Here is a 14,875-nt window from a genome sequence, read left to right on the forward strand (position 1 = left end):
ATGGGCACCCTGCTCCGGGTGCTGAGCATCACCCCTCGCCATCAGCAGGGAGAGGAGGTTGGGCAGAGCCCCCAGCCCCTCTCCTGCTGGGAACCCCGTGCAGGGCCAGGGGAGCAGGGACTCCGTCACCCAGGGGGGTACCCTCCCAAAAGCGTGCCCCGCTTCCCCAGCCCTGGTGACATCCACCTTGAGAGCCAGGAGGGGACATTTTGGAGCTTTTCACCAAAATCACTCTGTTTCCCAGCGGCACACACAGGTAGGAGAGCCAACGGCAGCCCGAGGAGGTGGGTTACTCTTCCTGAGTGCAAATTTGGATTGCTTTTCATTCACCCATGGGGCAGCTCTGTTCATCGCTGCCTCTCCCCTCCCTCACTGTTCTGATCCAGCTGAGGGGTGCGGGGGGGGAACCCCCATCACACATACTCGGTGTTGGCCGCAGCCCCTCTCGAGGAGATGCTGGTGGCAGGTCAGGAGCAGCCTGGGCCAACGAGATGGTGCATCAGCTCTGTGCCCAGGCTCTGCCCAGCGTCCTCCTGCAGCGAGGACAGTCCTTGTGTTGGGCAGAACGTGGGGTTGTGACACCATCAGGTGGATTTACCCGCTGGATCCAGGGTCTCCCAGCCCACCCACCCACCTACCCCCCCCCCCCCCCCCCCCCCCACCGGGTACTACATGCCACAGGGGTACAGCTACTTATTTTTTCTAAAGATTTTGAGCCTGGCAATTATTTTTGGCTGAAATAAATGCGCAGGGAGGTGTGTGGGTTGGGGCCAAGCTGTCCCCACAGGCAAGCTGAGCCCTCCTCACCCCCCCCCCGCGAGGACCATGGGGCTCCTTCCCCAGGGCTGCAGCCAGGGACCTTAATTCAGAAGAAATTTGCACGTTTTTCTGAGCGGGCTGGCTGGGCTCCTGGCCTGAGCGGAGCTGCTGGCCACGCTGGGCTACGAGCCCCCTGCCCAGGCTGGTGGGTCCACCCAGTGCATCGCAGGGCAACGTCGTATCGAGGCTTATGGGGGGGAGATGGAACCCCGGGGAGGGCGATGCCACAGCCCCCCACCCTCCCTCAATTGTATCAGCGGGGGGGACACACAGGGGACGCTGCCATCCCCGCGGCGGGCAGCCCCCAAATCCGGGCCGGGGGGGCTGCGGCGTGGCCCCGGCGGAGCAGGGGGGGGTCGGTCCCCGGCGGGCAGGCGGCGGGGATGGGGGGGCCCGGGGGAGCGGCTCCGGCAGCCCCCGGCAGGGCCCGGCGGCGGGGGGAGGCGGCGGGCGGGGCGGCGGCGGGGAGGGGGGGGGGCGGGCGGGTGGGTCCCCCCCGCGCGGAGCGTGGGCCGGGCGGGCGGGGGGAGCGGCGGGGAGCGGCGGCGCTGGGCGGGCGGCGGCGGGCGGCTCGGCCCCGGGTGCCCCAGGGGCTGCCTGAGAGCCGGAGGCTTCCCCGGGGCTCCTGCCGAGCGCGGAGCATCCTTCCCCCGGCCCGCCCGGCTGGCACCGGCACCGGCACCGGCACCGGCACCGGCGGCATCAACATCGACCCCGACATCGGCATCCACAACTGGCATCAGCATCGACACCGGCGTCGGTATCAACACCAGCACCGGCATCGACACCGGTACCGGCAGCGGCATCGGTATCGCCGCTGGCAGCGGCTCCGCGGAGCCCAGGTGAGCCGCTGGCGGGCGGGGGGGGCGGGTGACATGGTCGCACCGAGGCCCTGGGCCACGGCGCTGGATGCCCGGTGCCCGCGGGTGCTGGGGACCAGGTGCCCGCCCTGGGAAGCGGGTGCCCACCCACGGCAGCGCACGGGAGCAGAGGGAGGGTGGCGAGGCAGGAGGCTCAGGAGATGGCGGTGGCCTTGGGGGACAGACACGTTTTGGGGAGGGGGATGAAAGTTTGCGGCAGGCTGCGGTGCTGAGCAGGGCGGTGGGGTGTCTCTCGAGGGTTTGGGGGGGGCCGGGTCCATCCCACTGGGGACAGGATCGGGTGAGCAGCGGTTGGGCACCGAGCAAGGCTCATCCATCTCAGGGCGGGCACTTCAGATCAACCCCCATGGTGTCACCTCTGTCCCATCCTGGCACCCACTCCTGCCCCACTCACCCCCTGCCCCCTCCTCCCTGCCAGGTCCTGGAGTCCCCACTGCTCCCTCCACATTCCACCCTGCCCTGTCTTCATCTCAGCTACCGCAGCCTCCCCAGTCTCCCCAGCTCCAGCCCTCAGCTTCCCAGATTAGAGCTCCTTGGGCCCAGGGAGCTGTGGGGGTCCCAGGCAGTGAGACCCCAGCGAGACCCAGCGTGGGGCTGAGCACCGCTCCGTGCGGGGGACACACTTGTCGTGTGCCTCCTCCTCGGTGGCATCCTCTCAGGAGGAAAGGGCTTCCCGAGGGACAACCCCTCCTCGCTGCCTTCAGGGCTTTGTTTTGGCAGGTTGCCCCCGCAGATGCTTGGATTGGGTCCTTCTGGTCCCCGGAGCTGGCTCCTGTCCCCTGGCTGGGTGGCAGTGCCACTGAGGAGGTGGCAGAGGCAGGATGTCCTGTGCTCACCCCAAATACTCACAGCCCATGACCTTGGGGCTGTCCAGCAAGGGACACCTCAACCCTTGCTGTCACAGACGGCTGCCTGGACTCCTCCTGGGATGTCCCCCCTTGTCACAGCTGGGCAGGAGAGATGGCAGGTATAAGGTGGGGGGAATGGCCCTACCACTGTCTCCACCCTTTATCTGCTCAGCAGCATCTCCCCGCAAGAAGCAGGAGGGTTTGGAGGGGGAAAGGTGGTGGCAGAGCCAGGTTCTCCTGACTTTTTCAAATTGGGGGAGTCACAGTGTTTCTGCCTGGAGTGGGATACTGGGAGGCAGAGGGGGAGGTGGCCGGGAGCTGGGGGATGCTGGGCGGGAGGCTGTGGGTGGCTGTGGCTGCCACCACCCTTGGGGGAAGCCTTGGGGTTCAGCTCCTGGTTCAGCCAGCGAAGATCTGGCACCCATTCCTGACCTGGCCCTGCGCTCCCTTGCAGGACAGGGTCCTCTGGTCACCTGCGGGGACATGGCACCACAGAGAATGGGGACGGGGGCCACAGCCCTGCTCCGACCTTGGCTCCTCGGGCGAGAGGTTCTGGTGCCTGGCTCAGCCACGGGGCGATGGATCCAGCTCTGCTCCATCAGGGCTGGGGATTTCAGACCGTGCCTCTGATCCTAGGGAGCCTGCTTCCCTCCTCACCTTTCGGTCCCTTCCCTGCCAGCTCCCCAGGGGCCAGGCGGGTGTCACTGGGTGGCAGGGAAGGTGCTGTGACAGCCACCGTGTCAGGGAATCCCGACGATGCTCCCAACATCCATGCAGGGATGAGGGAAAACATCTGGATCGCCTCCATGCAAGGCCTCGCCACGGGGGAGGCCCATCGGTCCCTCCCGAGGGAATGCTGCCTGGGGAGCAGGACACCCTGGAAGATTTCCACCTCCCTTCTTGGATGAGTTGCAGTGGGAAGGAGAAAATCTGTCGGCTGCCAGGGACCTGGGGGGAAGCACATGCCGGGGGCTCCCCAGGGAGCCGGAGGTACCAGCTGCAGCACGTGGCCTGGGAAGCTGTCAGCTGGCTCCACTCCCCAAAATTAATTATCCGGGTGCTTGCAGATGTCCTGCTGCTTTGGCAGAGCTGGGGAGCTTCTTCCAAACTCAGTGCCGCTTCCCCGGGGCACCTGCTGCCCCCTCCACTGTACCCAGATGGATGCAGGAGCACCCACAGGCTGATCTGGGCTCTCCTTGGTGTGACCGGTCCAGCCTTTGTGGTGGGACCAGTATCCCCCAGCATCAGTCTGTGGATTCACCAGGGAGGTGGGGACCTGGGGGAAAGGAACCCTGGAGGTGGTGAACAGGGGGGTCCCTGCGTGTCCCTGGATGTGGTGCGAGCACTAACGCAGTGCTGTGGGATGCGCGACACAGAGTATCGCTCCCCCCACCCCGACTGTGGCAGGACAGGAGCTGACAAACACCCCCAACACCGGGAGGTGGGTGAAGAGGCTCCCACAGTGCACAGCCGAGCCCGGGCCATTTCAGAAACGCCTGCTGCCTCATGCCACCCAGCCCACGGCACTCCCGGCTTGGCACAGCCCAGCACGCTCTTGGTGGCACCCAGCTGGCACCCTGCGCACCACGGATCTCCCAGCCCCTGCCCCAAGCAGCCCGTGGTCCATGTAGCAGCATCCTCACAGCTCTCTGGGTTCCCCCTGGCACAAATCCCTGCGCCGTGGTGCTCACCCACGCGCTCCGCACCTGCAGCCCGGAGAATCCAGAATGTCCCCGTCTCTGTCCCCATCGACTCGATCGGGTTCATCAGCTCCCACCCAAGATGCTCAGGCTGGAGCAGCTGATGAAGAGCCATTTAGGGAGGAGGGAACCTGCAAATCCTAAAGAATGAAACTGATTTAGATGTGGGTGACACGTTTATTATGCAAAATTATAGTTTGTGCCATCGTCAGAGCAGCTAACTAAAGGTTATGGTGGGAGTTGTATTACCCAGGGCTCAATCATCGTAATTACCTCCCATTAGATCACCTGCTTTGCAACAGAGACGCGTGGTAGGGGAAGCTCCTGTTTACCTTCCTTGGCTACAGGAGCAAGTGCTGATTTACCCGTGAGGCCAGGTCCCTCTCCGTGAGGGCTGCAGGTGGGTTTCCATCATCCCCATGCAAAAGGGGCTGTTGTATTTCCCGCCTTGGACTGGAAAAGGACCTGAATGTAGATGATGGGACTGAGAGCAGACCCATGGGGTGAGGAGCACAGAAAAGACAGGCTCAGCCCTCCCACACAGCACCCAGCACCCTTGCGGGGTCCCTGATGGGCACCCGAACCCCCCAGGGAAAAATTCCTCTTCTTCTCCCACCACACCAGCAATTAAAGGTAATTCACCGATGGGGATGTCAGCAGGGATGCTCACAAGCCCTGGAAGAGGTCACAGCCCACAGGCTGGCAAACACCTGGCTGGCTTGGGAGTGGCTGGAGCAGCCTCCATCCCTCCTGGGATGCAGTGGGATCCCTCCCTCCATCCCTCCCTGGGATATGGTGGGATCCCTCCATCCATGCCCCCTGGGATGCGGGACAGCATCTCCCCTCTGGGAGGTCTGGGCAGGGGACACAAGCCCACGGTCCAGGCTGCTCACGCATGGGCAGGGGGATGGGTGTGAGCCAGGGGAGCTGCTGTTTCATGGGTGATCCCAATCAGCACCCAAACCGGTGTGTGGGTGGGGGTCTGGCTCACTGCTGTGCTCGTGCTGGATGCGTCCTCCTGCGTGGTGGTGCTGAGCTGGGTCACGTAGTTGTCACCTCCCCACTGGCACCAGGAAGCCAGGAGCTGCCGGCACGGCCGGCCCTAAGGATGTGCCACGTTCCCACAGGAAATAGCCATGACCGGAACATCGCTGGTGATTTTTTGGGTGCTTTTCATCTTCCTAATGCCGATGAGCGGGCGGGCTGGCGGGGTGGGTGGTGGCTGCGGCGCAGGGATGGGATGGTTGTGCTGTCCCAGAGCTGCTCCCACTCCAGTGCTTTGCCCAGCCCGTGTGTCAGACCCCACGAGGGAGCTGCCGGCTCCTTCCTCGGGGTTGCCATGTTGCAAAGCAGCTCCATCCCTGCCAGCATCTTTGCACAGGGACCTCACACCTCCCGGCTGCGGTGGAACAGGAGCCCTGCTCTGTATGATGGTAAAAGCTGGAGATTCTTGTTATTAGCACAAAGTGAAGGAAAAATTTTCCTCTCTAAATTTCCCAGGGAAGAATGGGGAACCCAGGAGAGGTTGGGTGGGATGGGAAGCAGTGATGTGCGCTGGGCTGGGAGCCCCAGGCTCTGGGAGGATGGAGAAGAGGACATGGGATACGGCTACTCCCTCTCCGGGTGGGCAGGGCCTGGTGCACATCCCACAGCAAACGCAGCTGAGGTTTATCCATCTCCTCCCTCCTGCACCAGCGTTTTGGGAGCTTTTGGGTACAGGGTAAGTCTCTGACAAAGCGCAGCAGTGATGCTGTGCTGTCAGCTTACGTCCCTGTGCCTCTGTCTGCTGAGCTTTTAGTGCTTTGCTCTTTAATAAGAGCAACTCAGGCTTGTCCAGGAATTAAATTAGGATGGTCCAGAGGGCATCACACATTCAGGTTTCCGTGGTGCTTTCGGGGATGCCCCATGTGCTGCTCCCGCAGGAAAAGATGCCTCGGTTTTATCAATGTATGGACTTGTAGGAGATGCTGTGTTCAGCAGGGCTGTATTGGGATTAAACTGCCAAGTCCTCCAGAACGTTCTTTCCTGGCCCAATCCAGGTCTGCAGGATCAAAAGAGGATTTTCTCCGTGGCCACTACCCTTTGGGGAAACCAAGCCGTGATGCAGGGCACGGTGGTGAGCACCTCGAGGTCTGGAGGCACCCAGATTTGGGTGGGCTGCGTTTGGGTTTGCCCTGCAGATGCTCGGGGAAACTTTAGGTTGGGATGTCAGTGAGCACATGAGCTGGTTTTGCTCTTACCCTCGAGCAGGACTTGCTCTGATTTGTGTTTGCAGCATTATAAACCAAAGTGACAGTTTATACAAATAGCCTGAAATCCTGTCTGGAGAGACTCAGGTTGGATTTTTTTTTTTTTTTTTTCCTGGCTTTTGTGAGGGTATTAAACAGAGCTGAACTCTGCCATCGTCCCCAAGCATAAGACCGGGACTGATGGAGCAATAATGCACCTTTCGTTTCTCCCAGTGACTCCATCCTATGGATTTCAGCAGCAAAACCCACCTCTTGTGCTTGTCTCCCCGTTGGCGTCCAGGAATTACGGGGAATGAAGTCTCCCATTTCAGAGTCCTTCATTCTCAGTCTTTGCCTTGAACGGGAATTTAGTCAGCAATATCTAACAAGTCTGGATGAGCCCCACACAGAGCCAGGGAAGGGAAGCCTTTGTGTTCAGTCCAAGCTTGTATTAGCTAGGACACGTCTCAGGTTTTAGCGTGAAAAAGAAATTTCTAAGTCCCACAGCTGGAGAAAAAATCCTAAAAATATAAGTCAGCTCTAAAGCACGCAAAAAAGGAAGGAGAGGGTGAATAAAGGCAAGTGAAAGATGATCTTTAAAAGCATCCTTGTAACCCAGGGAGAGGTTTGGGTGGAATAAATCAGGACTGGGGTGGAATAAGCCAGGAGTGGGGTGGAATAAGTCAGGACTGGGGTATGAGCAGGGATGGGACTGAGCGTAGACCTGGTCCTGCCCACCTGCAGGGCAGTGATGGGGACCAGGAAGGGAGCGGGGGAAGGGGAGAAGAGGGATGTCAGGATGATGGAGGGTTGGAAGAGACACTTCAACGTGCCCCAAACCAATGGACGTGGCAATCCAAGCACGAGCAGAAACCGTGGAGAAGACGGAAAGCAGGTCAGGCTGCGAGGCTGGGTGTGCATGAGCAGGGAGGAAGGTCAAAGTGAAAAGCAGGACAAAACAGGAAGGGGCTTAGAGGGTAACGAGAATTAGTGCTGTAAGTACATTAGTCTAACGAGGAAGATCCGCTGCTCAGCAGGGAGGGGAGGCGGTGGGAGCCCACGTGTTCGATGCCTTTTGGGCAATGGCGTTTGCTGGAAAGTGGAGGGGCCAACCCCATGGGTACCGGGATGTGCCGGACCTTCTCAGGCTGGGACAGGGATCTGGGGAGCTGCCAGTGTAAGCTCCTCTCTGAAAACCTGCTGGAATGATTCCTCAAAGCTTTGGGGAGGAGCTGAGGCTGCACAGCGAGGAGAAGCCAGGGAAAAATGGGAGAAAAAACAGTGTGAGAACTCAGTGATGCTCTGAGCATCCAGGCACAGGTTCGCTGGGGTCGCTGAGCTGCTTCACTCCGTGCTGTGTCACTGTCACTCGAAAGGTGCCGGGCAGGATCCGAGCTGGCCCAGGCACCTTCCCAGCCTGCCTGGAAACCTGGTCATTTAGGGACAGAAGTGCTGGTCCGTGGTCGGAGAAGTTTCGCTGCCGAGGGCAGGCAGTGGGGTGCAGGCAGCGGGGTGCCAGCATCCCCCCGCGGGCAGGCACTGGCAGCTGCTTCCCTCCCAGCACCACCTCCAGGAGGGATCATCTTCTCGAGGCACTTGGGTTGAGACTTTCCCGTGCTCTGGGCTTGAAGCAAAACCTGTTCTCTGTGTGGCTCTGCATCTCCATGTTAAATATTCCTGCACCAACCAACATCACTGGAGCCTTTTCCCTTCTCATTTTCTCCCCCTGCCCTGGAGATAATGAGTTTGGGACAATATTTATTCCCATCCTTCCCTCTCACCTGGATCCTGGGAGCTGTTTATGGGCTGCTGACAGCTGATGAAGCCCATTTCGACGTGGCAGCGGGTGCCTGCTCAGCATCTCCTGGGCTCCGGCACCGGCAGCGCTGCCGCTACGTCAGGCAGGAATGCTGCTGCCTGCAGCCGCGTCCCTCGAGACGAAACCACTGGGACCAAACCTGCTGCCTCTGTGGGAGATCTCTCAGCTCTCCAGATTTTATCCTGTGTTTAATTATTGCCATCTGCTGTTCCAGGCTCCAGGGGCTGCTTGGTCTGTCTGGTGGTTGTTGGTCTCTGGTTAAATCAGCCCCGTTGGATTTTCCTCCCGTGAGGACTCATAGTTGATTTTCCTGGATGATGCTCTCATCTTTTTCTGATCCGGGGCAGCTCTTTCCTTCCCAGCTTGCAATGCTCATTTAATTCAACGTTATAGTTATGCTTTGGTAAATCCTTCCCATTTTTCATCACTTTCTTCGTCTCTTAATAACATCAATGTCGTGGGGTTGCCGGTGGATTTTCAGAGGGTTTGTGCTGGGCTGCAGCGTTTCCCAGCCTGTCATCGGCAGGGCATGACACAGACACATCGATTTAAATGAGCATGAAGAACCCCGTTATAAAGAAAGCCAAGAACATTAAATGGTCCAAACCCACACTTCCAAATTAGCTAACAACCCATCAACCACTTTGAAGCTGAAGAAGCAAATCCTTATGCCTATGGTTAAATGAATCCTTAACAGAATTTTACAGCCATTGTTGCAACATCTCCCCGGTCTTAAACATCCCAGAGCATGTCTGGTTGATGTGCCCTGGGAGGGGGAATGGTGTGACCATGGTGGGGACCGTGAGACGTCCTGTGGCCCCCCATGCTCCGGGCACTGGCTCCAGCAGCAGCCATGGATGATACTTTAGGTGAGACCATGAGCGTGGTCTGCTCCCTCCCACCCCCTGGCACCCCAAATTGTTGTGTTAGAGGGGACATCCCTGCCCCCATCACTGGGGAGGATTCATGGTCATGTTGCCCATGGAGGTGTCTGACCCTGAGCTGAACCCTCAGTCTCTTTGGCTGCTCTCACACCTTCCTCTGCCCATTCAACATCTTCCTGCCTCCAGGGCTTTTATATCCAGGGAAATGGGAGATTAGGTCAAACCTTCGAGCCACGTCAGAGGGAAGACGTCCACATCCACCACCAAACCCTGCTGCCCATCCTACTCAAAGCCTCACAGGACAGGCCCAAGCTCCTCCTGATGCCCTAGGCTGGTTTTCTCCCATCGAGGGCAAAGCCCAGGTCTGGCACGGGGTGGCCGGAGCGTGTCCCTGCCCGTACCTGCCTGCGAGTGGTAGGGAAAGGGGTGGCTGTTTCCAAGCCAGGTCAGTCCCTTGGCTGGGTCCATCCTGCAGCTTCCCTGGCCCAAGGCTGGGAGAGAAGGATGATAAGGAAGGAGAAGGAAGAGGAGGTTGGGTGCTCCTCACCCCAAACCACTCTCCCTCCCAGGGCTGGTGCTCTGGGTCTCAGCAGAGGGGTCCAGCTGTAGCACCTCCTTTACAAGCCATGGATTTTGGCTTTTTTGGGCTTGGATGAGGAGGTTTGGAGCAAAGACCAGGCGAGCAGGGAGCAGGGACTGGGGCAGGAGCCCTTCCTCCCACTGCCTGCAGGTACAGGAGCTCCCTGGGCTGCTCCAGCCTTGGGGTTTGTACCCAAATGTCAAAGGCAGGCAGTGGGGCAGCACCCAAAACGGGGCTTAGGAGATGTCTCCTGCAGCAGAACATCCCGCAGGGAGCTTGGACACCAGAGACAAGGTCTGATCCTGCACAAGCTACCCGGGCAGCCTTGGCAGTGGGCATAGGGCGGGGATCTGCAGCAGCACAAGATGGGGAGTAGCACATCCCGGCTGCACTGGGGTGGCAAAATCTCACTTCTCCTTCATCTCGTGATTACTTTGCATTTCACTCGCTGACCTTCAGCCAGACCATCACCTTCCTCTATTGTGCTTTAATGCAGCCAAATTATGCTACTGAGCATCCCCACCCCGTACCAAGCAGCTCAGCGTGTGCCCACGGTTCTCACCCACATGACACAAGAGCATCAGAGCTCAGCAGCACCACAAGGTCGGAGACCTGAGGGGGTCTCTTGTTGGGACAATGTTGTGTTGCATGAAGATGCCTGAGGTTTCGTGACAACCCAGCCTGGATATGGCCATGTAGGATATTTTCTGTTCTCCTGATGGCCTCTGTGCAAAAGGCAGCTTCTGCCATGGTGGGGCTGGCTCCATTCCTGAGGGACTTGACTTCCCAGTGCCACGTCCTCCCTCCACCTCTTCCCAGTATCTTCCACTGCAGCCCATCTCCAGGAGTGATTAAGGTTTATTTCTGCCCTACCCTCCCATATCCCATTAGGAGCATTAAAGCAGGAGCCAGCAGCCCCAGGGACCTTCTATGTGACTCCAGAAGCTTTTAAGTTGAGACCATGTTAAGCCTCCCAGAAACTGTCCCTGCTTAGAGGGGGAAATCTCTGCTCACTGGGCGGAGGCCCAGGGTTTATGCAACGTTATTTGCCTGGAGTTGGGTTTGTATTTGCTGCCCGTGGCACCGCGAGGACACAGCAGGGCTTGGCATGGTGCAGGTATTGGCACCTTGCTCCCAAGGGAGCCCAGGGGTGCAGGGGGACAGCCCGAAAGGCTCCTCGTGATGGTGATGCTGCTCAGGAGTGCTCAGGCTTCCCCCCGTCCCATGACAACCCCCCAGGGGTTTTGGTTCCCTCCAGGGTCCTGGTGGCTCTTCTGTCTGTGCCAGCATGAAAGTCCTGATCTCTCTGCTCGCCTTTTTGGTGTGCTGGGTGAGCACACGGGGTGCAACCCCTGCCCATGTCCCAGGCACCTCATCCCGGGTGGCCCTGAAGGTGGTGAGCTGCAGGAAGGAGCTGGGCAGGATCCAGCCCAGTCCTGACGGCTGTTCTTTGCCTACTTCTCCAGCACTGGAGCCAGCAGGAGCTGTTGGGGCTGCTGGGAAGCAGCTCTGAGCCCGCCCTGCAGGGCTCCTGTCTTGCTGGATGTGCAGAGTCTGTCTGTCTGTCCGTGTGCAGTGTGTGTGCACACCTGCAGTCGTGTCTAAGCAAACGTGCATGCGCACCTGTGCATGGACCCTTGTAGGCATGCCTGCACATGGGCATCTGCATGGTTCCATGTGTGCGGGCATGATTTGTGCACGTGTGTGTGTGTGAACATGAGTGTATATACGTGTGCTTGTGCATCCTGCACGCCAGGCGTGTGACCCCCGGCTCACAGAATCACAGAATTGTCTCAGTTGGAAAAGCCCTTGAAGCTCCTCCAGCCCAACCATGAACCTCACCCTGACCGTTCCCAACTCCACCAGATCCCTCAGCGCTGGGTCAACCTGACTCTTCAACCCCTCCAGGGATGGGGACTCCCCCCCTGCCCTGGGCAGCCCATTCCAACGCCCAACAACCCCTTCTGCAAAGAAATCCTTCCTAAGAGCCAGTCTGACCCTGCCCTGGCGCAGCTTGAGGCCATTCCCTCTTGTCCTGGCGCTGGGTCCTTGGCTCAAGAGACTCCTCCTCCCTCTCTGCACCCTCCTTTCAGGGAGTTGCAGAGGGCCATGAGGTCTCCCCTCAGCCTCCTCTTCTCCAGACTAAACTCCCCCAGTTCCCTCAGCCGCTCCCCATCAGACCTGTGCTCCAGACCCTGCACCAGCTCCGTTGCCCTTCTCTGGACACGCTCGAGTCATTCAATGGCCTTTTTGGAGTGAGGGGCCCAAAACTGAACCCACTCATCGAGGGGCGGCCTCACCAGTGCCGAGCCCAGGGGTCAGATCCCTTCCCTGTCCCTGCTGGCCACGCTGTTGCTGATACAAGCCAGGATGCCATTGGCCTTCTTGGCCACCTGGGCACACTGCTGGCTCATTACCAATCCCCCCCAGGTCCCTCTCTGACTGGCAGCTCTCCAGCCACTCCTCCCCAAGCCTGTAGCCCGGCTGGGGGTTGTTGTGGCCCAAGGGCAGAACCCGGCATTTGGCCTTAGTGAAACTCCCCCAGTTGGCCTCAGCCCATCGCTCCAGCCTGCCCAGATCTCTCTGCAGAGCAAATGGTTGCCAGGGTGATGTGGTGGGTACTCCGGTGCCATCACAGATGCCCCACGCCACCCACCTGTGTCCCGGTGCCCAGAGCAGGGGCTGTGGGACCAAGGGCCCCCACCGGGCCAGCAGACGTTGCTGTGGGGCGCTCAGTGCTGGATGAGGGACGGGAACTTGAACATGTGGTGTGTGACGAGAAACTCTGTGACCTGGAGGTGACACAGCACCGGCACTAATGGGAGCTGGCAGGAGCCCTCGCGCTGCCACGGGCATGCATACATGTGCTGGCATGCATCCAGGGCCCACGGCATGCAGACACGGGTGTCAGAGGGTGCCACGCATGTACACGCATGTGCTGGGGGTGCCATGAATGCACATACATGTGCTACAATGCACCATGTATGCACATACATGTGCCAAGGGATGCCAAGCATGCACATACGTGTGCCGTGGGGCACCATGCATGCACATGTGTACCAGAGGGCACCACCCCGGGGCTCAGCTCCAGCTGCATGTACATGTACACTCATATGCAACAGCCCAGCCAGAGGTGATGCATGCAAACATGCACACACGTGTGCCAATGCACACATGTGTGCCAACACACACGCAAACACATGCAGCTCCAGAGCACCGTAACATCGCTCCTCTGCTGTGTCTTTGCCACAGCACAGCCTCAGCTCACGGGGCCACCAACCCTGCCCTTGTCACACACCCAGGCCTCGCTCCGTGCCTCAGTTTCCCCGCCTGAAAAGGGCCTGGGTCCTGCCCCGCACAGGGCAGCCGCCCCGTGACTAATCACCTCCCAGGTTAATGATTCATTTCTCCTCCTCCTCGCAGCCGGGGTCACTCGTCTCGCTCAGTTCGGTGCCTGCGCCCAAGGACTCGGGGACCTTGGCTCGTCCTCCGCTGGAGAGTGATTCCCAGGGGGACGCAGGTGAGTTCATGCCCCCCACAACAGAACAAGCTCCCACTGCCACCAGCTTGGGGACACTAGTCACAGCATTGCCACTAGCATCCGGCCTGGAGGGGACGGGGCTGCTGGGGTGATGGCTTGGGGGTCCCTACGCCCCACGAGTGGGTAGAGGGGATTTGGGGAGGGCGGAGGCCACCCTGTCCCTGCAAAATTCTGTGGCACCCCCCGCCTGCAGCTGCAAAACCCTTCTGCAAAAGTCAAAACCATTTACCAGCACTGAGCAAACACCCCGGCAAGGTCCCAGAGGCAGCGTGTGCCAGGGCTTGCTCCACGCCAGCGGGATCTCCCTGGTGCCTGGTGCCGGGGCTTCCCGGGAGAGCCCCCCCCCCTCTCGAGGGGACCCCAGCATCGCCACTGCCTGCCCTGGCTCAGCAAGAGCCGCTCTCCAAGGGACATGGTGGGGTCCCCAGGTTGGGGACGATGTGCCCTCGTCCCTAGCACTGCAGCTGGTCCCGCTGTGCCCTCTCCACCTCCCTGGCTGTCCCACCTCCCAGCTGGGTGTCACCTCCATGTCCCCACCCCTGCTCTCCATCCATCCCTCACTGCCATCCCCTCCTCCTGCCTGCCCACCGGGGATGAGGCGGGGTCCCTGCCCTTCACAGCCCGGCTTGGTGCAGCCACCCAGGGAGGAGGGTGCTGGGTGCTATGGGTGCCCAGCATGGGGACACAGCCTCTCCCACCCCCTGCTCCCTCCTTCACACCCCATTGGCACCAGCCCCATTGCTGATCCCCTGCTCTGCCTCCCCCCAGGTCAGAGCCAGAGGGGACCCAGCCGGGAGTCCCCATCTCTCTCTCTCGTGGGGTCCCTCGCTGGCTGGGAGACGCCGGGAGGGGGAACCGCCAGGCCAGGGAGCGGAGTTGGACCCTGGGCACGGGGGAGACGCAGTGCCAGGCCAGGCTGGAGGGTGCCCGGTAAGGCTGCTGGGGGTGGGGGGTGCTGGTGGGACCCCTGAGGACCCCCCTTCCTCCATGATGCAGTGACCAGCAGAGCTCACAGCACCCAGAGGTGCCAACCCTGGGGATGGGGCTGTCCCATGGGCAGGGTGGGCTTTGCTCCTGGAGAGCCTGCAGTCAGGATGGGCAGAGGGGGTTGTAGAGGGCTCAGCCCTGCTCGCCGGGGCAGCTGCAGGCAGGGACTGCTGCCTGCCCTGAACCAGAGCATCCTGCCTGGACCACAGCCGGGTCCCCTTTGCCCTGTATGCTCAGAGGGACTGACGGTGAGGGGGGGACTGTGTCTCTCCAGGGTTAGCATGACCGAGGTGGAACCCGTGCTGGACTTCGCATCCTCTGGGAGAACAGGCCGGCGCAATGCCCTGCCCGACATCCTGGGCTCGCCGGCCGGCGTCAGCCCCTCTGACCTGCCCCTCAAGCTGGCCGAGATGTCCCTGAACGCAGGTAGGTGGTGGGGAAGGTCGAGGACAACGTGGGGCGAGCGGGAACCGGGGTTGCTCATACCCTCGTCTCTACTCGCAGGCAGCGCCCAGGAGATGCAGTCACCCTCGGCGGAGGTGCCCCCTCCGCAGCCCCCCAGCCCCGAGCTGAAGGACACGTCCTAAC

The 14,875-nt window shown here is 60.5% G+C and overlaps 1 protein-coding gene across 1 annotated transcript; it reads left to right on the top strand.

The window, feature by feature from the left end:
• On the top strand, nucleotides 1-14,875 carry LOC141954649 (uncharacterized). The gene is made up of 7 exons (XM_074894363.1): nucleotides 1-284; nucleotides 440-683; nucleotides 1,326-1,661; nucleotides 13,183-13,279; nucleotides 14,069-14,230; nucleotides 14,562-14,713; nucleotides 14,792-14,875. Exons 1-6 carry the CDS (start codon nucleotides 1-3, stop codon nucleotides 14,570-14,572), a joined length of 1,134 nt encoding a protein of 377 aa, XP_074750464.1. The 3' UTR covers nucleotides 14,573-14,713; nucleotides 14,792-14,875.

The sequence above is a fragment of the Strix uralensis genome, chromosome 25 (genome assembly GCF_047716275.1).
Source record: "Strix uralensis isolate ZFMK-TIS-50842 chromosome 25, bStrUra1, whole genome shotgun sequence".
Taxonomy (NCBI): Eukaryota; Metazoa; Chordata; class Aves; order Strigiformes; family Strigidae; genus Strix; species Strix uralensis.